The sequence below is a fragment of the Ailuropoda melanoleuca genome, chromosome 4, assembly GCF_002007445.2.
Source record: "Ailuropoda melanoleuca isolate Jingjing chromosome 4, ASM200744v2, whole genome shotgun sequence".
Classification (NCBI taxonomy): domain Eukaryota; kingdom Metazoa; phylum Chordata; class Mammalia; order Carnivora; family Ursidae; genus Ailuropoda; species Ailuropoda melanoleuca.
The window spans coordinates 14,890,614-14,913,410 of NC_048221.1; the positions used below are offsets into that span (position 1 = coordinate 14,890,614).

Genomic DNA, 22,797 nt, shown 5'->3' on the forward strand with positions numbered 1-22,797 from the left:
TTTAAGAGCAAAAGGGATTTGCTTTCATGCTACTGTCTTCTTTGATGTAAAAATTGCAACTTTCCAGTAAAGCAAATGACTTTTAGAAAAATTCTATTTGAAATAATCTCCTGGAAATGTCAATGCTAACTTCAATTCTTAAGAGGAAAGAGAGATTTTGAACCAAAATAAGGGTGGAGGCTACTCAGAATTTAGTATTTGGATAACTTAGAGGAAGGGCACTCTAGTTTTATATGGATAAAGCAGGACATACCTGAAGGCTGAATTACCTGAAGTGTAGCATGTTAATGGGAGAGTCAGTGCTTCCATGGTGTCCGTTTAAATTAAGCGTCTAGTATCAGGGGTGGGGAGATCTGAAGACTTGGACTGGAATCCTGGCTTTGCCATCGACTGGCTGTTTATTACTTTAGGCAAGATGTATCCAATCTCTGGGCCTCGGTGTCCTAATCTTTGAAGTGGGAGGATTGCACTGGAAGCTGTCCAAGCTCCTAATGACCTTCCATTCTGCAATTTGGGAAGGGCACTATTCTAGCAGGCTAGAGGTCCAGTGGTGAATCGCAAACCTTCTACCAACTTGAATATGACCTTGAGCTAGACAGTCAGTTCTGCAGGGCCTCCGTTTATTCACCTGTAAAATGTGAGCTGGCTGGTCTGGAGTGTTCTCGAGATTCTTTTTTCTTTTCTTTTCTTTTCTTCCTCCCTCCCTCTCTCTCTCTCTCTCTCTTTCTTGATTTGACAGAGAGACAGCCAGCGAGAGAGGGAACACAAGCAGGGGGAGTGGGAGAGGAAGAAGCAGGCTCCCCGCTGAGCAAGGAGCCCATGTAGGACTCGATCCCAGGAGTCCCAGGACCGTGGGATCACGCCCTGAGCCAAAGGCAGACACTTAACGACTGAGCCACCCAGGCGCCCCTCTCAAGATCCTTTCTAACACTCACATTCTAAAATAGGGAGTCTCAAACTTCCACATGCCTAAAGATCCCCCCCGGAGATCTTGTTAAATGCAGAGTTTGATTCAGCGGATTTGGGTGCGACCTGAGATCTGACATTCCTAGCGAGTTCTCAGGTGAGGCTGACGCTAGTCTGGAGATCACCCTTTGAATAGCAAAGTACTTAGATTTTAAACTGTCGGGAAACTTTGTTAAAGACTTCGGAGTGGGCAGAAAAGATTCCTGTGTGTCCCTTGGGTGGAGTGCTGGTCTGGCGATTATTGGTGCTAGAGGAATATGCACCTTTGCTTGTCTTCTGTTGTCCAGCTCTGCAAGAGTAGAAGTTAAAATGTAGCATATGGATAGTAATGTGCTGAATTTTGTTTGATAAAGATACAATGGATTTCAGCACTGTAGAAAAAGATGGCTCTCAAACATTACTTTTTCCTGTCCTGTAGGATATCAACTAGGTTTGTACAATTACCAAATTAATTTCAGTATTCCTGATTGCCCACGTGTATGAGTTCTTCAAAATCTCCTTTAAACGGGCTTTACCTTTTTGAAAATCACACTTTAACACCACTGGTCCTTTACAATTTGTTCATTGATTTATTCATGTGTAGCAAGAAACGCTAGTTGGGGGCCAGGGAGAGGTTGGGTTGGGGATACATAAACTCCTCAAGGAAAGTGGTTCATCGGGAATCCTGCTTTCCTGACTCTCAGCCTACTTTCAGGTGAGAAAGTACACTTTACTCCCAATCATGGCTGGATAATTCCCTTCCCGGGTCTATAAAATTATGGAATATGATGGAAGAAGATCCTGAACCATCGTTAAGAATCAAGAGGTCAAAAGACCTATGCAAGCCCGGCAGGCAGTTGTAGCTAAGCTGGGATTCGAATCCGGGAACCGGAACTCTCCCAGTGCTCTTTACGCCACCTGCCATCTAGTTTATTTTGGGGCCACTAAACTGATGTCTCTCACACGTCTGCAGCACCTGGAATAATCTGACCCCCAGGTTTCTGGTTTTGGTGACGCCAGAGACAGGGTAGAGTACTGGGTCGAAGGGCGGGGATTCAGGTCGGGAGGAGGTACCCGGGAACGGGGGGCGGAGCCGCGCAGATGCCCCCGCCCCACAGGCTGCCGGGAGTCAGCCCCGGGCAGCGCTTCGCGTCCCCCGGCTCCGCCCCCTCCTGTCTGTGTCTGCGCCGGCTGCTACCAGATAAAGTTGTTGTTCTGCCAACATGGCGGCGCCCATAGTGACTGTCCGGGCCGTGTTCCCCTAAAAGTGGAAACAGAGGCGTGAGGAGCCGCAGGCCAAAAGCCTGTGAGCAGGTAAACCCCCAGCCCGGGGCACAGCGGGACGAGAGACTTCTGGAGTGGAGACCTCTGCTCCCGGATCGGGAGGTTCCAGCTTGCTGGGGGCAGGAAGGGAAAGTGCGGTCTGGGTTAAGGTGGTCCCGGAGCCGTGCAATTTCTGACCGGGAAGTCTCTGAGATCCGGGTCTTCAGACTCGTGGAGCCACGCACCCTGATGATAGACCTTTTCCCATTCCCAGAAGAATGCATACGTACACGTAGTTTTGTACTTAAGTTCTCCTGTTCCTGCTCCCCTGCCCCAATTCGTCCCTGGATCTTTGCTTCCCAGGACTGGCGGGTTTGAACTCAGTTAAAGGCCATCCGGTGCATTTTTGTGGCCCAGGGGTCCTTGCCACTGCATTAAGGCTCGAAAACCCTCAGAGATCTTGTGGGTCTACCTCCTCGTCCTAGAAAGAAAAGGTTCCCGACAGGAAATAATTTGCCTGAGGTCCCGCAGGGAATTAGTCTTTGTAAAAGGCAAGATCTGTATTTTTTTGTTACAAAATGTGTTTTCTTTAAGGTGCGCTTTCCCTGGTCCATTCTTGTGCATTTTCTTTTGGGCGCACACAAATGCCCCCATGTGCTTCTTCCATGTGTTCTGTTCCTTTGCCTGTCCTCTACTCTTCCTGTAGGTTTCTCTGCCCATATACGATTGTCATTTCGGGTCCAGTTCTCAGGCCTGTCCCGTTCTGACCACATCTCGATGCCTCCATCATTCTCAGAAAACTTAACCTTAAGCCCCAAGTGAGAGTGAGGTCAGGACTGACTCTAAAGAGGAGCGGAGTAATGGGGACTGATGCTTTGGAAAGATGTGGAAGACAAGATAAGATTCCAAGCATCTAGGCGAGGAACTGGATGAGATAGAGCTAAGGCAGAAGAAGGCCAAGTTGATTCTAAATACAAGACATGAGCCACACCTTTCACACTGATGAAGTGGTCAGAGGTCTCTAATGAAATGGCTGTCTCTTTTGTCAGGAAGAGGCAGTGCCCATCAGTGCTTTGGTGGTGGAGTGGCCAAGAGCAGGGCCTGGAAAGTAAAGGAAGGGAACAGGGCTTAGCATCAGGAAGTTCTGTAGTATATCGTCGAGGCAAATTGAACAAACCTTTAGAATTTCTAAAAGAAAGCGGGTTTTATTCAAGGCCAAGTTAGGACAGCTGCTGGGGTACACAGTCTTCACAAAGAAGAGAGTGCTCTGTGAAGGAACATTTGGTGTGGGGTTGTATACACTTTTTTACATAAAAAGTTACAAATCGTTAGACAAAGTACATTTCAGAACGTTGCAGACCTTATCTTAAGCTTCTAGTATATGCAAGGCTATATGACTTTAATCTTATGGGAACCAGGGAGGATTTCTCCTTTTTTTTTTTTTTTTTTGATCTTTATGTTTGGAATGCTTCTTTTTGGTTATTTCATAAATGAAGCAGTTCTACAGTGTGTGCTCCGGCAGAAATAGAGCCCATACTTTGAGGTTTTGCCAAATCATTTTCACCTTGGTAAATGTTGAAGTATAGTTTCCCGGGAGCTCAGGAGCAGGGCCCACAGACATTAAAAGTTGAAAATTTCCTTTATTTTTTTCAATATCATAGCCCTGAGTACACTATATGCCGTGTCCCCCTGAGTCTTGGGGAATCCCCTGACTTTGGGTGTGAACTTTCCTTAAAGAGTCTTGACACTTTATTACCACATTGCTCCCAGAGAGGTGGAATCCATTTACCGTCTCTGCAGCAGGGTAAAAAAAAAAAAATGCCCGTTTTGCATTTAACGGGCTTTTGCCAATCTGTTAAGCAAAATATTTCATTGTTGTTTTATTTTATTTTTTTAATTTTTTTAAAGATTTTATTTATTTATTCGACAGAGATAGAGACAGCCAGCGAGAGAGGGAACACAAGCAGGGGGAGTGGGAGAGGAAGAAGCAGGCTCATAGCGGAAGAGCCTGATGTGGGGCTTGATCCCAGAACGCTGGGATCACGCCCTGAGCCGAAGGCAGACGCTTAACCGCTGTGCCACCCAGGCGCCCCTCATTGTTGTTTTAATTTGCATCCTTTGATTAATTCTAAAGTTGATCTTTTTCATGTATTTATTAGACATTTGTATTTCTCTTTCCGTTTTTCCTTTGCCCATTTTTTAAATTGGGTTTTAATGTTTTTCTTTTCATATGTAAACTCTTTATAGAGTAGGGTGACCTTTTGTTATTGCCATTTTAGAAAAGACTTTGTCTCAGTTTATTGCTTACTTTCTCATTTTGTTCACGGTGGTTTTGATATACAGGCATTTTACCCCTTTAGAGTCAGATTTATTAATAGTTTGTGAATGCTTCCATTGCTCAGGACAGAACATCTTGCACCTTGCAAAAATATATTAAATATTCATATTTTTGTCTTGTTTTATGATACTTAAAAAATGCTTTAATCTGTATGGGATTTGCACTGGTTTATGGTTTCAGGTGGGGCTCTAATTTGAATATTTTCCCATTCATTAAATAATCTCTCACTTTCTAATGTACTTGTGCTTTTTTCTTTATGAACTTTAAGTTCTTTAAATGCCCAGATCAGTTTCAGGATTCTCTAGTCTCTACGTAGCATTGGTTTACATAAAGGCGAGATTGTCAGTGAGCCACGTATTATGTAAACATATTTAGAAAGCTTATTCTCATTGGGTAGACAGGGAGTGTTGTATGTATTGTTTACGGTTTATATAAATTGTAAAATAGGAGTAAGTTACAGAGACAGGGTTAGAATCTTCAGTGAAAGAATGACCTCCCTTCATACTGTTCATTTGGTGATCTGTCTGCACTCTTTGGGATTTCATTTGTCACAACAGCTCACAAGCCTTGAAAGCAAAAACTAATGAGACTGTGGTTCAGCTTAATTTGTATTTTTATAGTTTCATTGTTTCCTATTGTTTCTGTTGGGGGGGAATAGTCCAGAACCGTCTCCTTATGTGTTTTAGGGAATGAGGTCCTGAAGAGGAATGGCAGGCATCTGTGCCCTCTGCTAATTGAGTAGTCTTTGGCTTGTAAAGATAGGGAAATGCTGACTTTGCAAGGGAATAAACTCATAAACTCCATGACTCCTGTGGATAGTTCTAATTATGGAGAAACCCAACCCTTAAAAATAAATGTCATTGCCTCCAGTGTACAAAGTGTCTATATAGTAGGTTGGTCCTATGGGCTTGTGGATAGTCAACTGTTTTCATATAGTTCACCCTAATATCTATAGTCACATCCACATATTTTAGAATAGCCAAGCCCAGTGGATAGGGGGGTTTTTGTTTTTTGGGTTTTGTCGGTTTCTTTCTTTTTTTTTTTTTTGATCTTTCTGTTTCCACCCCCAAGGAAGCAAGAGGTGTTAAATGCAGTGAGACAGTGAGACTTGGTATATCAAGAACTTCGGCAGACCATCTTGTAAAATGCCAACACTGTGGGGCCGTTTTCTGTGAGTGTGAAACCCACTTGTGTGAGCCTATAGGAAACTCTCTTGGCAGCTTCCGTGACCCAGTACCTGCGTGAAAACAGGCCAAACGTGTGCTTTCTGCCCTCTTTTTTCAGGATCTTCCCACCTTCTGCAGCATGGCTTCCGCTTGGCGGAGACTGGGCTTTTGTGTCTCTTTTCTGAAAAGCCAGTTAGATGGTGGGCCAGGGATCATCAGCGGGGGAAGGCGAGTGATTCCGGGATGTGCCAGAAGTATTTACAGTGCCACGGGAGAGTGGACGAAAGAGTACACACTGCAGACAAGAAAGGATGTTGAGAAATGGTGGCATCACCGAATAAAAGAACAGGCCTCCAAAATTTCAGAAGCCGATGTGAGTATTCTGAGGGGTTTTGAGAGGGTAGAGAAGAGGGGCTAAGGACTTGGACTCCGGGGTCAGCTTGCCCAAGTTCAAGTAAGTTATTCAGGGTGTGACCTTGAACCGAATGATTGACTCTGTGCTTCAGTTTTCTTATCTGCTACAGACAGGGCTAATGATAGTGCCCCCTGCTTCCTTGGGTGCTTGTGAGGGGTAAATGAGATCAGACAAGGATAGTGCTTAGAAGGGTTTCAGTGTGGTGCCACACTGGGCATTCTGGAGCAGCTTTTACTGGGGAGCCTCATCAGGACAGGAAACCATAGTGGGGGTTGGGTCCTTCATGGTTCATGACATGGTGCGGCAGCACACAGGGATCCAGCAGGGTCAGATGGGAAGTCCAGGAGTGGACACCTGGACCCCTCACCTGTGGAACTTTGAATCTGCATATTCTGAGAAGCAGCTGCCTCCCCCTGGCACAGGCCTTGGCCTCCAACCTGGTTCTGCCATCTCAGCATCGTGGTTTGGGAGGTACGAGCCCTCCCCTGGTGTGATATGGGGCTGGGATCCTACCTGGCAGCGGCAGCTGTGTGAGTTAGTGACCCCTTGGCTTCTGCTCTGGGTGCTTCAGCTCAGCACTCTACTTCTAATGATCTTAAGTATTTGGTTGTACCCAGTTTCCATGGGGCGCCATATTGGGGGCTGGCTCCTGTGGGAATCCAGCCTGTCGGGGATTAGTCTTGGATGTGGTAGCCCTTACCCCTTGATATGGGCCAAAATAACAAATGGGAGATGTGATTTGTGACATGAAATGTTGAATCTGTTCAGAGCCAAGCGCTATAAGATAGTTCACTCTTAAATTCTACCATCCCTTTGTAATAGTTGCCAAATAAGACAGACCTTCGACATTTAATTAAAGAGATGAGGCCAAAGGCAAGCAGTTGAGTAAATAATAACTGCACGAGACTGCTTTTCCATGGACTGGCCATTTGCCATCTCCCGCTTCTTGCTCTTTTCAGACTCATTCCTTCCATGAGATTGATCGCTGTGAAGAATGCTGGGGGCAGTTATTTGTATTAAAAGGAAGAGGATGTTTTTGGGGAAATTTGTTAGAAAGAAAATCTGGTATTGAGAGAGGTGTGATGGATAACAAGTGGAATGATAAAAAGGAAGGTTTGAATAGGATGCTTGATTGTGTAATGAAAGCCTGACTGCCTCAGCAGGATGCGAAGGGCCTTCATGTCAGCATGACCAGACTCAGGTAACCGAACGTATTTTGGAAACAAACTAGGGAGCAGTTTAATTCGGAACGAGGAGAGTAAAATTAGCTTTTCTTCTCTTTTTTCTTTTTGGTTTAGATTATAATTTTATGGCTTCCTCGCATTTTAAAGTTGTATCTTGCTGATTCTTGTGGCATCTCGTTCTTCTTAAGTATATGGTTTTTTGTTTTTTTCTTAACAATTAAATGGATCAAGGGACACCTGGATGGCTCAGTCAGTTGGGCCTCTGGCTCTTGGTTTGGCTCAGGTCATGATCTCAGGGTCGTGGGATCGAGCCTCGAGTGGGGCTCTGTGCTCAGTGTGGAGTCTTCCTGGGAGTCTCTCTCTCCCTCTGCCCACACGCCTCCGTCCCCCGTTCATGTGTGTGCACATGTGTGCACTCTCTCACTCTCTCAATAAATAAGTAAATAAATAAATAAATAAATAAATAGATAAAGTCTTTAAAAAAATTAAATGGATCAACATAAACTGTGTATCAATAATTGGGGAAGCAGCTGGAGGGATATCGAGGGTGGTCCCCCGGGGCCCCCTCTTAGGGTCTGTACTGGGGCATGGTGAGGTAGAAAAGGTGCCACGTGGCCGGTCTGGGGCCAGGGCAGTACCGTGGGCTCGGCCTCAAGACCTCAGCGTGATGGCCGCCATATCACGTAACCTCTTCGGTCCTCAGATTCTTTAACCTGTTCGTCTCACAGAATTGTTTTGAGAATCAAATGAGAAAACGTGGCCGAACACATTTTTACAAATAGAAATGTTACATTAATAAAAGCTCCCAGAGGATCGGAATGTGTGGTATCTTTGTCAGGAACTAAGAATACAACTGGATGTCGGGATTTTGAAGCATTTATCATTGACTTCACTCCGGTATTAGGTCTATTTAAAATCCACCCAGATGAGTTTCCAGGAGTTGAATGTCTTGCCGTGATCACCATAATCATCATTATTAAAAGAAGTTCCATTGAATGAACATTTGAGTATCTTTCCATCTATTAATTCATTTAATCCTGAAATAACCCTGGGGATTTTTTTGGCGTAAGAAAACAGAGGCTCAGAGGGAGATTTGGTAATTTATTGGGATATGTACCTGGGACCTTCTGTTGCCTCACCTTTCTTTGATTTAGATTCCGAGCCCAGAAAGGCAGAGGAATTTGCCCAAGGTCTCACAGCTAGTGGCAAGGCTGGGGGGCAGAACTAGGGCTCCGGGCTCCTTCTGTCTGCCCCTTCCAGGTTCTGCGATTGCTTTGGAACGTGATCTATAAAGAGGCAAAAGTTATCCTTTCTCCTGACGTCAGAAGCTGGCAAAAATAACAGGTCCCACTTATAAAAACCATCCTCTTCCCATCACTGACCGTCTTAATTTCTTTTAAAGGCTTACATTCTTATAGTTTTATATAATTATGAAAATTTCCCCTTCAGTCAGATTCCTGCGCAGTTTTACCTTAAACTCCCATAATTCCTTCTTGCCATCCCCAGAGGACGGAACTCATTTCATTATCACGGAGGAAAATGACTTAATTCACACAGAAAAGCAAAAGGCAGGGACACGAAGCAAGCTGAATACCTTTTCTGCAATAAACAAAAATAGTCATGAATATTAAAGACTTTTGCCAGCGGTGCTTTTCTGCATATCTTCTTTAAGCTCCATTTTGGAGTTTGGCTTAGTATGTAATGAATCACTCAGTTGTGCTATACATTAAATCTCTGTTGGACAGACCTCCCAAAAAGAGATAGTCATGAAGAAGTTGTATGTGGAAAATGTTTGGGGTAAGAGCAATTGTTAAATAAACATAATATTAAAAAAATAGATATGTCACTACAACGAAAACAAGGCAATTATAATAAAAGAAAAATGGGCTTGGGGCGCCTGGGTGGCACAGCGGTTAAGCGTCTGCCTTCGGCTCAGGGCGTGATCCCGGCGTTGTGGGATCGGGCCCCACATCGGGCTCCTCCGCTGGGAGCCTGCTTCTTCCTCTCCCACTCCCCCTGCTTGTGTTCCTTCTCTCGCTGGCTGTCTCTATCTCTGTCAAATAAATAAATAAAATCTTTAAAGAAAAAAAGAAAAATGGGCTTAATGTAAAAACTTAAAATGAAAAACGAGAAATGTGGGGCGCCTGGATGGCTCAGTCGTTAAGCGTCTGCCTTCGGCCCAGGGTGTGATCCCAGGGTCCTGGGATCGAGCCCCGCATCGGGTTCCCTGCTCCACTGGGAGCCCGCTTCTTCCTCTCCCACTCCCCCTGCTTGTGTTCCCTCTCTCGCTGGCTGTCTCTCTCTGTCAATAAATAAATAAAATCTTAAAAAAAAGAAAAAAACAAGAAATGGTTTATATCAGGGATTTTATTGATTTTTTTTCAGATCCTCAAGAGCTCTGTAATAGCTTTTTTCCCATGTCCCTAAAAATGCCCCAAGAAAAGGCAGTATACCTCATTCATTGCAAGGAGTAAGGTTCAAACGGAGTGGACAGTTTGCTTGCTTCTGATTCCGCGCTGAGTGGCAGAGTAAGGTCTTGCGCCTCCTTTGAGGGACTAGTTCACAAGTTGAGACGATTATCTGTCACTTTCCTTCTTAAAGACAGCAAGTCATGAGTCCCCACGGACTCCACACCTCAGGGCCTGTCCGTCTGCTGAGGTTTTCCTAAGGGTTGTGGGTCTGCACTTTCCAGTTAGTGCGTGATCTGCGTGCTGCTTTCCATCCATTTATGTAAATCAGTTGCCGCTCTCACTTGAGCATTATGTGCTTTTCCGGTTTGTGTATTATCCAGACTCCTGTGTATTCCCTTCCCTTTTCTTGTTTTAGTCCGCTCGACTTAACCACCTGCTGGTAATTTCTAGAGGTTAGGCAGTACAGAGAAAAATCTGGTTTATTTTGCCACATGCTAGTGGCCCCATGAAAGGTTCGCTTAACTTCTTTGCTGAAGGAAGTTTAATAAAGCAAGGGGTCAGATGAGATTTGGAAAGAATCTGACTTCTGGTGTCTTCCGCTCCCCTGATTATAGTTGGCTGTGTCGATGATCAGTCCTGCAAATACTTAGCAAAAAATATATCCCCCCCCACCGCATACACGAAGGAATGGTCACGAATATTCTGTTTTGCTTTTGTTTTCATTACTTTTGGAGAAGCAAAACCTGAAAGAACTCTAGCAAGGCTGCAGGAAGGGAGTAAGGGCAGAGAGAGAAAAACAGAAGGTGGAAATAAATGAGAGAGGGGTAATATCAGAAGGTCCGGACCCTCAGAGACCAAACAACAGCAGTTATCTCTTCTGCCTTTCTTCAGAGAGCCCTGCATGAGAGGGTTTAAGGCTGGGGGATGCCTCTGTCACCTGGACAGGATTTGTGTAGCTGGGGAAAAAATGCCCATTGGTCACAAGTGCTCTGTGGGCCCGGGTAGCAAACTTCTGCTGGAGGTAGGGGTGGGACGAAGTGACGTGGGCCAGGGGGAGCGGGGAGAGGGAGATGATTAAAACATAGCCCTTGCACCACAGACCCCTAATTAGGAATCAATTAAATGACTACCACGATTCCTCTGGAGCCTTATCTCCTTGGGCGGTGCACGGACCCAAAGTCAGCCGTCCAGCAAGGACTCCCTGCCCTGGGTTCATTCTGTTTGGATGCAGGTACTGTTTTTCTGTGTCTTGTCATGCAGCTGTGTTTTTGGCAGCTGGAAGGTTCTCTAACCCTAGTGTGAGGCTGTCTGTAGATTGCCCGTGGGAAACAACGACCTTCTTGCCTCTTTGGCTGTGATTTTCTCATTATTCTCCCATTTCAGCTTTGTCAGTTGAAAGATAAGCTCATGATACAGCTGAGAAACCCAGGACCCAGGCTGGTGCCTCGGGGTCCTGCTCTTCCTGCTAAATCCGAGTCCGAACGCAGCTACAATGGATTTAGAGATGTCACGTCTGTGTGGTTCAACTATAGTGTCCTTGAATTATACGGATATATGCATTAGAGCTTCATTTGGAAAAACATCGAGTTCTTTAAGACCTAGATAGAAACCGTCTTAAAAGAGAAGCTTTTAAAAGAGGGGGGAAAAAGATTAAAAAAATATATATATATGGGTAATTAGCACTTTGAGGTTGTTTGGCATTCTTTTGGACATTCTTCAGCTTCAACCAGGACTTTGAATTTTGGCTTTTGACATTTTTATCGGTTTACATTATGAGAGCCACTTTTTTTTTTTTAAGATTTTATTTATTTATGTGAGAGAGAGAGTGAGTGAGAGAGCACGAGAAAGGGGAGGGTCAGAGGGAGAAGCAGACTCCTCGCTGAGCAGGGAGCCTGACATGGGACTCGATCCTAGGACCCCGGGATCGTGACCTGAGCCAAAGGCAGTTGCTTAACCAACTGAGCCACCCAGGTGCCTTTTTTTTTTTTAAAGGGAACTTCAAAAAATGTTAAACTATTACCTCGAGTACAGCGCCAATATTTTATGTGCATGTAGGGTCCCAGTAAATGCTCAAGAAATGCTCATTGTCATTCTTTGTCAATTCTTTCCCAGAAATCAAAGCCCAAGTTTTACGTACTGTCCATGTTCCCTTATCCTTCCGGCAAGTTGCACATGGGCCACGTGCGTGTGTACACCATCAGCGACACCATTGCATGGTTCCAGAAGATGCGAGGGATGCAGGTAAGGAAAGATGGCTGCTGGAACAGCGCCCTCCCCCCCCCCACCTTTCCGCCCCACCCAGGGCAGCAAGAATGTCATTAACGTGGTCAAGACAAATGAAGAGAACCGATTTTAGTTAAAATTAGGACAGCTTTGACGATAAACACGAAAAGCCCAGTGTTTCTTTTTATGAGTTAGAAGACCTAATAAAGCGTCTGGATTAATGGAGGTGGGGGGGGCGCTGTGTGTTCGATGTTGTGCTAGGGATGGAGGTCGGGTGGGGGTGGCGTCAGCTGTAGCAACAGATGTTGGTAACACGGGCCATCTTCCCAGGATGAGTTCACAGTCTGACGGGGGTAAAACACATAATAGATAGTCATCGTGTAGGGGAATGAGTCCAATAGAACAGATACGGATCAAATGCCGTGAGGAGGAGGTAGGGCCACAAGAGATTTTTCTCTTTCTGTTTGATATTTTCTGTATCCTTTTGTGAGGATGGATTATTTTATGATGGAAAAATTAACATTTTCATCAGGAAAAAAAATATCTGGAGAGTAACAATTCTGGGGCATTTGGAAAAGGCTCCACTAAGAGAGAGCGTCTGACATGGGTCTTGATGGTTGAGGTGAAATTTACCAAAACAGGAAGAGAAAGGCCCTTCCTCGGCCGTTGTGGGTCAGTCCCCTTCACCCCATTGCCAAAGTACAAAGCTTACTCTGTACTCTTTAGCAGCGTAGCATCTGTAAAATGGGGTGGGAATGATCACAGTACTGTCTCTAAACACTTACAGAAAGGCGGGATTGAGAACACAAACCACTGAACACGATGGCCGGGACTTGAATGCCAGCTCTTAACACGTACTAGCTATGTGATCTTTGAATAGTTACTTAACCTCTCTAAGGCCTAGTTTTCCCTCTTCTGTAAAATGGGGATAAAGCAGCACCTGCCCACTGGCCTGTTACAAGGACCAAGGAGGACGGCTGTGAAGCATGTAGCACATACCTGGCACGTAGTAGGTAACCAGTAAATATTAGCGCTCACCAGCGGCTGGCTGGGGCCTGTTCACAGCATCTCCTGAGAGCCCACTGTGCACATCTGTCCAACTCTGTGTTTATCAGTCACCCCAGGAGCTTGAAATCCAGCCATGGCAGGAGTATTTACACCATGGACATCAGCAAATGCTCCAACTTTGGGCTTTTTCCTCCAGAGAGGCAATCGTTAACGCAGTCGCTGGCACTCCCACCAGCTGTTCCTGTTGTTATTAACCCGCTGGGGCCCACGCAGATGACATCTGCCACCTCCTAGTTCTTTGTGAAGATTTTCTTGTAGAGACGTACGTGCATCTGTTTTCACAATTGGTTTGAAAATTTATGCTGAACTGACATTGGCAAGAAGTATTCCTAAAAAGGAAGGCAAGTGATAATGGCTCCTTGTCACTTGAAGAGTTAATAACTTCACACTACCAAACGCAGAGACTTGTGCTCTACTCTAATAGTCAAAGGTATTTGTCTTCCTGGTTTATGTCGGATGTTATTTTCCCCAAACACTGCTTTCCACCATTGCTGCGATGTTTATTAGAAAGAGACGGTGCAGAGTGAATTGGCTCTTTGCCTAAAGTATAATTCTTTGTCTTACTGTGATTCTTCGACTAGATTTATCTTATGGTTTTTTACTTACGCCAACTTATTTTGGACAATTAGTGAGTGCAGGCAAATTGCTGAGGATGAAGCTTTTATAGCAAAATTGTACATTTGTGAGAGGGTGCAGGTGGTTGAGGGGGTATAGGTGGGATTCTGATTCCCTTGGATGGGATGAGATGTTCCAGAGGAAGCTCAAGGCAGAGTTCCAGGCCCAGAACCACTCAGGCCCAAGAGACAAAATGGAGGGCGCCTGGGTGGCTCAGTCGTTAAGCGTCCGCCTTCGGCTCAGGGCGTGATCCTGGGGTCCTGGGATCAAGCCCCGCATCGGGCTCCTTGCTCCACTGGGAGCCTGCTTCTTCCTCTCCCACTCTCCCCGCCTGTGTTCCCTCTCTTGCTGGCTGTCTCTCTCTCCGTCAAATAAATAAATAAAATCTTAAAAAAAAAAAAAAGGAGACTTCTATAGTAACTGAAGCCCAGGGTCAGGCTGGACCCAGCAGGGACTCCCTGCAGAAGTCATTTCATGGCTCTGAGTCCCCACTTTCCTCATCTTTAAAATAGGGTCAACAGTAATTCTTGCCTTATGGGATTGTTGTGCAGGTTAAATGAGATAGTACGTGTGTCTGCGACAATAATCCCTTAATAAGTGATCGCTCCAATTATTATTTACGTTGATTTGATTTACTCTGGGAAGTCAGTTGCTATCATTTAATAACTGAACCCCGCTCTCTTCAGCCTGGAGCTTATAGAATTACCTCCTCAGAAGCAGCTCGACTGTAAAACATTGCCTGCAATTTATATTACCTATCCTATGACTCGACGGGTACCTAAAAGCACTTTGTTATTTGGTTTACAGTGGCTGAGTCTGTGTGGTCAACAGGCACCGAGGGTTCTCTTTGTTTCTAAGTTTCAGTTGTTCTTCTTAAGATGATGAGCTGTCTTTTTGGGTGTCCTCCAGGTTCCGCTGAAATTAATTTGTTAATTTTCATAAGCTGTATTTAAGTCAGTTTCTCCCATCTGTAACTCCAAATTTGGTGAAAACTTGTCCAGCTATTTTTTACACGATACAGCAAAAGAGAAACAGGAATCTCAGTGTAATTGTCAATAACATAAAGCCTGTTGAGCTTGCTGTTGTTTTAAAATCCGTTCCCAGTGTCGGCACTGGTCCCAGAGATAGAGTGGGGTTGGATTCAGGTCAAGTTCAATGGTCCTCACTCTAAGAAGGAAGGAATAATCTGGAGTAACAGCGGGGTCTGACATGTGTATTCATTCATTCATTCATTCATTCTTGAGTATCAGCTTTATTCTGAACACTGGGATTTCTATAATATTAAATAGAAATATTGGAGTCTTAGGTTCAAAATCAGTCAGTAGGCCTAAGAAGAATTCAGCAAGCTTTGGCTTTTTCTAGAACTTGTTAATTTGTTGACTGGTTTGCTTTGTTCTTGAGTGGAGATACGTGACATGAACAGTGTGGGAAGTAAAAGGTGGAGTGAGTTGTGCGGTAGTACTACTCTCTTCAAGGCTACCAGTGACCTCCGTGGATGTGGCCCTATCCTCATCTTTCTCAACTTCAGCAATATGAAATATGTAGACCATTTCCTCCTCCTTAAAACACTCTGCTGTCAGTGAGACCTCACTCTCCAGGCACTTCTGCATTTTGGCTTCTCCTTCCCAGTTTACTCCACAAACTTTCCCTGCTCCACTCCATCTTAGCATACTCTTTATCAGGTTGAGAAAGTTCCCCTTTATTCCTGCTTTGGTGAGAGTTTTTATCATGAATGGGTGTTGATTTTTGTGACATGCCTTTTCTGCATCTATTGAGATGGAATAAGGTTTTTCTCTTTTATTCTGTTAATGTGATATATTTTGTTGATTGATTTAAAAAAATTTTTAAACCAACCTTGTGTTCCTGGGACAAATTTCATTTGGTCATAATGTATTTTTCTTAATGCATGAATTGCTGTATATAATTTGTTAAGCTCCTACATGCATGGGAGATACTGCTCTGAAATTTTCTTTTCTTTAACTTATTTGTCTGGTTTTGCAGTTAGGGTGATGCTGGTCTCGTAAAATAAACTAGAAGGTTTTCCCTTCCTATTTTCTGAAAGCACTGTGTATTATTGGCATTATTTCTTCCTTATTGTTTAATACCGTTCACCAGTGATGGTATCTGGGCCCGCCATTTTGTTTGTGGGAAGTTTTAAAATGACAGATTCTATCTCCTCAATGCTGTAGGTCTGTTTAGAGCTTCTGTTTTCTTCCGTGTCACTTTTAAGTTGTGTTTTTCAAGGAATTTCTCTACCTTACCTCCAGTTCTGTTCTGGACTGCCTTCTCTTTTTTTCCCTCTGTCCACTTTAGTTTAAACAGGATACTTTAAAAAATTATGGAACACTTCTATTACTTAGGGATACATACACACTTATAGGTACTATTGTGTTTTTAATTTTATATCAGATACCTTAATATTCTGTATATTTTTTCACTCGGTATTTTGTATCAAGGATTATCCTGATTATGTCTCTAGAGTTACTTCAACCATTATAAGTACTTTATAATTATGACAGTAGTTAATTATCCATTTTTGCATGGATAGAGTTTTAGGTTGTTTCAAATTTTTGCTGCAGTGAACGTCGTTGTACCTGACGGGCTAGCCTGTGGGAGAGGTGGCATTGCTGGGTCATAGAGTGTACATAGCTCAACGTTACTACATCTTTCTAAATCGCTTTTCAAACTGTCAAGGCCAGTTATTAGTCCCACCAGCAGTGAATGACGTTTGTAACTGCCCTACATCCTTGACAGCACTTAGGAACGTTAGACTTTTTAGTCTGTGTCAATTTGTCATATGGGAAATTGCATAACTTGTGTTTGTAATTTGCATCTTCCTAAGTACTATCCTAGTGAAGCTGAGATATTTTCATATGTTTGTTGCTTATTTACTTTTCTTCTTTTCTGTTTGCCTTGCTCACGTTATTTGCCAAGTTCCTCTTGGGTTGCTTGTCTTTTTCGTATTGCTCTGTAGAATTCTTTATACAGTTTGGATTACTGATTCTCTGTTGGCTAAATGCAATGCAAATGTCTTCTCCCAGTCTGTGGTTTGTCCTTGCATTTTGTGAGCCCAGCCAGACCACAGATTGTAATTTGGGTTTGAGAACGGATGAGAACGATGATTTGGGAAGTTCAGGGCTGCTTTTACTTTGGTTTCCTCTTAGAGCTGCAAATAAGTTGTCCGAAGGAGAGAAATGAGACAAGAGTGCAGTGGATCATTGTGGTCCTTCACGCTCTCACTCGTTCATGGAGACAGGCCTGAAAGCCATGACCATCACAGCCCTCTTGGGGAAGGCTAATTTCACAAAGAGCTGACCAGGCCACGGACACAGCACAGATTAGATGTGGACTTTATAAGTGGAGAGGCAGGTGGTTTGGGGGTGATGAATTGATCAGGAAATAGGGGCTTTAGTCAATGAGGGTGGTGATACCTGCCCGACTGACCTCACAGGTTGTGGCAAGTTTCCTGTGAAGTGATCAATGAGAAAAATGGTAATGCAGTTTCCCTTTGGTATCTCGCAATTAATAGTAGCAGTAATAAGTTAGTCCTGATGTTTGGATGTTTAAGCAAGAGCCTCTTGAAGCCAGAGATCAATTATTCTCTTTCAAGAATCAGAAAGGGCTGTGCTGCCAATTGGCTTCTTCTTGAACTCATACAATGTCTAATGACCAATTTAAAGCCTAGCACATGTGGTGCTTTTGTCATGTCTTTGTATGTTGTCTGCACAGGGGATTGGAAAATAACATGACCCACCTCCCACCCCGGCTGGTCTCCCTGGCACCCTCCCAGCCAGAAGCAGGGTGATGACAATATCAAGGTGCCCGGTCCCACTCACAGGGTTGGGCTCGGTCTCATTTGTCTCAGGCCAGAAGCCTCTGCACACTGCCCAAGTCGGGTTTTCTGCTTGGGCCTTTTTGCTATTCACTGCGGAGGAGGGAGTAAATTGAGGCTCTGTGGCTGCTGCGTGATCATAACATGATTATCCCTAAATATCAGGAAGCAAAGGGAGTTCTTAGCAAGTGGATGATAATACATGTTTCATCAATTTTCAGTCGGCCCGCCAGTCAACAAGTGTGTTTGAAGTGCCCAGAGGGTGCATAGTATGGCATTTAGTTTTCAAATTTTTGACTCTAGGCACCTTCTAAAAGTAGAGAGTGGATTTCCAGGGCTTGTCCTCTCCGATGTCATTTGAAGGGAAGAATGAATTGCTGGTCCAGTGTCTTGATTAGAAACCGGCTGATTTATCTGTGTGTCACGTCTCTCCACCTTCCCAGGGGAGGTCTTCTGTTTTGGTCCTAGCTGCTGTCGTTTGGGTTCTTTACTCTGAAGTATTCGCTTGATTTTGATCCCCAGTCTATAATAGCGGTGGGTTATTACACTTGCTAAACAAAATTAAATGTTGTGTTTCTCATTTCTTGGAAATAAAGCGTTGAATCTACTCCAGAGAAACCATCCCTCTCCCTGAAAATAGCAGTTTTTTGGGAAGCAGTAACCATGGTTGCTCTCTGTTAGAAGCTGCATTGGTTTCAACTCTGAAGTTTTGTTTTATGATGAAAGGAGAGAAAGCTGGTCATTCCCAGGGAATAGGTTGGCCCTTTTGTAGCAACAATTGTGCTATTTCTCTTGCCATCAGGAAGGCAGACGACCAGCTGCCCCAGCTTCCTTCCCTTCTACCGGAAGAGTTTTCTTTTTTTTTTTTTTTTAAGATTTTATTTATTTATTTGACAGAGACAGCCCAGCGAGAGAGGGAACACAAGCAGGGGGAGTGGGAGAGGAAGAAGCAGGCTCCCAGCGGAGGAGCCTGATGTGGGGCTCGATCCCAGAGCACCGGGATCACGCCCGGAGCCGCAGGCAGAAGCTTAACGACTGAGCCACCCAGGCTTCCCCGGAAGAGTTTTCTTACCTCTGTTTGATCTTATGTCCTGTGTTGGAGGAAGAACGGTATCTTTGCCTGTTCTTTTTTTTCCTTCTTAAAAATGTATTTTAAAGTTGTACATAACATTCCATATTCCCCCCTTTAAAAAGAAAAAATACAACACAACATAGATAAGGCTGCAGTCCCCTCTGATCACCCCCTCCCTGACCAGGCCCTTCTGGGCAGTGATCCCTGGCACGTATCAGTGTGTATCCCTTCCGAGCCTTGTCTGCATGTTGTCCTTTGTAACTGTGCTCTCTCCTGTATCCCTTTCTTCCCGTCTGCTTGCCATCCATCCTGCCTGCCAACCCTGAGACGCCCACGGCTCAGCTCAGGGGGTGGCAGAAGGCCCTGTCAGGGTGAGCCATGGGCACGTGACTCTGTCCACACCAGAGGCTGGCCTCGCCCCAGCTCCCAGGCCTCGCCTTCTGCCCAGCTCTGGTCTGACTTGCCAGGTCTCTGAACCCTGTGTTTCCCCCTCGTCCATAGCTGGCCCTGACTCCCCTTTGATATCTCCGATTGCGGTAGGTTTCTAGTCTTGCTGGTGTTCCTGGGCTGGCCCCTGGCCAGTTGGCTGTCAGCTCCCCCCACTGTTTTGCCTTGTACAGCAGAAGGACTGACCCCCGTAGACCACGTTTCCCAAGCCCTGGTGGTAGCTGGCCCCCAGCTGGTTTTGGACAAAAGAAATTCTGGCACGACTGGCGTGCAGGAGAAAAGGAGAAGCCAGAGAATTTCTCTCTCTCTGCCCTGGTCAGTGTCATCTTCAGGAATCCAGTTCTATCTGGGCAGACCCTCATGTTTCAGTTTTTATACTTGATCTCGGCCTTGGAGCTGTGTTACCTCTGCTTGCCACTTGATTCCTTTGGTCTAGGGGCGGTGGTGGTATCCCGCTCTTCCGGATTTGGGGGTGGTTTTGCTGTCCACTTTAGCTTCTCACTCAGTTGTAAATATGTAGAGTGTTTGTTAGAAGAACAGCTGGAAATTATGGTTTTTCACACACTGGAAGTTTATGTTATAGATTTCCAAGTTAGAGCTACTAGCACTTTTTCTGGATTCCTTTTCTGCAGAAAGCACTCATGTCCAAGAGGAGTTAACTCCTAGGGAATTGAGAGGGCTCGGGGGCCCTAGCATTAAAGGTTAAACCGAGTTACAGTGATAGAAAGAAGGGAGTAGGAATTTGAGAACCAAAAAAGAGTTTGGAGTTCCTTCCAGTGAATGTTTTGGACGGTCTTGGCCACAGGGAATCACAGGCAAGAAGGCAAGAAAGCAGGCATCCTGGACCTAGATCGAAGGTATTCAATGTGGACTATGTGTAAGAGACCAAGAGGCGAAGGAGTCTGGCAAAGGAAGCACTTGACATGGTATCTTTTACATAAATGGGCTGTAACAGTTTGACCAGCAGAGAGAACCGGCTGCCTCGGAGACATTGACAAGCTTTGATATTTCATGATCCTGTTGCAGGTCTTCACTTGGTTTCGCCTTGACAGTCGTGAATCCTCTCCTAGCACTACAGTGAGTTCTGCACCTGGTCCCTGGGTCTCTGGAAACCCAGGGTCTAGGAGCGATAGGACCCCTTTCCTGTTCCGTAGAAACTTGGCTCACGGAAACGTTTATTTCAGTGATCCCTCCCATGGTGGAGAGAACCGTTCTGTCTTCAAGATGCCAAAAGGCCTTCCCACAGTCTGTATTCCAGGGCAGGCATTTGCTTTTTTGTCGATTTTTGATAAGAATGGAATATTAAGAAGCTTTACGATTTTCTAACTTGATTTTTCATAGACAGCTTGGGTAACATGTGGGCTCAGAATATCCTTTCATGTGGATTTCATCTGAAAACAAAAATAGAAAAATATTACGTAAATCCAGACTGGCTTTCGTGACGGTCTCTGTATTGACTTTATTTAAAAATACGGACAGCGTCTAACAGAATGTTAATAGGCAGGAACGTTGAACCGGTGCCATTCTGGCAGCTCCCACAAAGAAACCAAGTGGTAATTAAGTTTTTCCCCCTTCTCCTGGAGCAGTTACACAACAGTTACATTTTTTCTGCCAGTGAAGCAGCCCTAGGAGAATTCAGGCACAGCTGGCAATTACACTCCCGTGTAGTCCATGGAAGTACTGCAGAACTTTCTAGTAATCCAGTAATCCAGCACAAATCCCCGACACAGGATTTTATTTGTTTGTTTGTTTATTTATTTATTTATAGCTTTTGCAAATTAAAGGAAAAAAAACCCGTGAAGCTTAATAGTTTAATACAAGGGGATGTTTTTCATCTATGGCTTGAGTGATGCTGAAGAGAAAGCTGTATCCTAAAAGCTGTTTGTTTTACTCAGGATTCTTGGCCACCAGGAACTGCAGCCCACCCCAGCCCAGCTTAAGCCAAAGGGGGGAGGGGGTCGTTCGTGTTTATAGACCCCAGTGTAGCTCACAGAATGAAAGGCGGTGCCGCAGGCAACAAGCCCTTGGGCACTGAGGCCAGGTCCTGGCAGCATGTCAGTACCCCCAGTCTCGGTCCCCATGTTAGCTCTGTGTTCTCAGACACCTCCACCCGGCGGAAGGCGGGGGTCGCCTGGAGCCCTGGTCGATCTCATGTCCTTGTTCCTGTGGGCCCAGGAGAAAGGAGTGAAGAGAGTGCGCTGTCGCCTCCCTGATCTTTGTGGCATCCCACCTCCACCCCCAACAGGCAACAGACCAGCCCAGAGAGGCGTTCAGGCCCGTGTAACTGGGGGTGGGGGGTGGGGGTGGGTTTTGTGATTGACAGTCCCGCAGCAGGACTGTGTGAATTTGGAGGAGGAGCAGGTCCCAGAAGGTGAGGGGTGCGGTCCAGAAGGGTGAAGCGTTTTGGGTCTGCCCCATTTAGCAAGTGGCAGAGAGACCTCGGGTCTGAAACATCAGCTGGATTGGGTTGTGTCTAGTCGGGTTCCTCGCGCTACAAAGAACAGATATACCGGGGGCTGGGAGGATATGTTCTACAAAGCCATACACATGTGCAAATGTGCACACACACACACACACACACACACTTACATGTTTTGTACAGATGTCCCTGATGTGTTAAATGAAAAAAAAAATAGGTCATGACATAGAGTATCACAGGTTCTGTTTCCATAAAAATAAACCAGCCAGCTCTCCTCCATATGTGTACTTAGGTTTGCGTGTCTGTGCTTGAGTGAGAAGCAGGACGTGGAGGGCTACCGAGGCTGGTGTTATCAGTTAAGTCGGAGCGCTGAGAATGGGGGTCGGGACCAGGGGGAGAGGGTCGGCTTTGCTTTCATGTATCACAAATTATGTTGTTTCACTTGTTAAAGTAAGCTCGTATTATGTTTGTACTTTGAGAAACATCCAGTAAAAGACATCTACCCTCTTCCAGCAGATTCAGGAGGGGTGCGGATGCAGGGCTGAATGCGGGACAGCTTGGGAGTCATGTCTTCTTGGGCTGGAAATGCAGGCCCTCCCAGTAGGACACGGCAAAGCCGCCTCCCCGGGACAGTAGCAGCTGGAGCACGCCACAGTGCCGTTTGTTCACCAGCCCTGTAACCCTTCTAGAAAGCAGATCTGAGTGGGTCAGTCTCCCCACCACCCCTGACGTGGCCAGATGTCCGAGGCGGTGTGTTCTCATCCAGGGCAGTCCGAGGTAGGGCTCTTCCCGCCCAGGACCCAGCTGGCTGCCTTCTCATGGACTAGCCCCGCTTCAGCCAGCTGCGGCAGGAAGAGCGGGGCTCCCTTCAGGCGGAGCACCTGCTGTCAGTCATGACTTATGCAGGAAGGAGCTGCTGGGCCCCTTTTATGGGAAAGAAGGCCAAGTAGATGACCGGCCCTTTGAACCTCATGGTCCGTTCGGTTTGGTTAAGAACTTCTGATATGTGGCACCAACGTGCTGCCAACAGTTGTTGTGAGTAACCCATGTTCAGGACGGGTGTGAGGTCACGGTGTCTCCCTACCTGGTGTCAGATGGCCACCGCGATACCTCTGGCCAGCGACACGGCTGAAGTGTTGCCAAGGAAACCAGTGACGTGTCATGTTGTGGGTGCTGCAGACCGGGCGTAGCAGATGACAGCCGCTGCCATGTAGCCGGCACCCCTGTGTCTCGGGTGCTTGGACCGGGCTCCATGCAGGGTGTGCCACGACATGGCACGTGGTCCTCGACAATGCAAGGTGGCTGCTTTCAGTCGCAAGTGAGAGTTGAGAGACCGAGTAAGTGATGTGCCTCGGGTCCCATTGCTAATAAGTGGCAGCCTTGGGTTTGGGCCTTTTCC

The 22,797-nt window shown here is 45.6% G+C and overlaps 1 protein-coding gene across 2 annotated transcripts in view; it reads left to right on the top strand.

The window, feature by feature from the left end:
• Positions 1-2,122: 2,122 nt before the first annotated feature.
• Positions 2,123-22,797, top strand: part of LARS2 (leucyl-tRNA synthetase 2, mitochondrial) — a 141,619-nt gene continuing 120,944 nt past the window's right edge. Inside the window, exons 1-3 of one of the 2 annotated variants that reach the window (XM_002912754.4) lie at positions 2,126-2,259; positions 5,831-6,085; positions 11,835-11,963. In XM_002912754.4, coding sequence (XP_002912800.1) covers positions 5,852-6,085; positions 11,835-11,963 — 363 coding nt within the window. In that variant the 5' untranslated portion in view covers positions 2,126-2,259; positions 5,831-5,851. Of the gene's footprint in view, positions 2,260-5,830; positions 6,086-11,834; positions 11,964-22,797 lie in introns of both variants that reach the window. The other variant, XM_034658171.1, reaches the window with a different exon arrangement.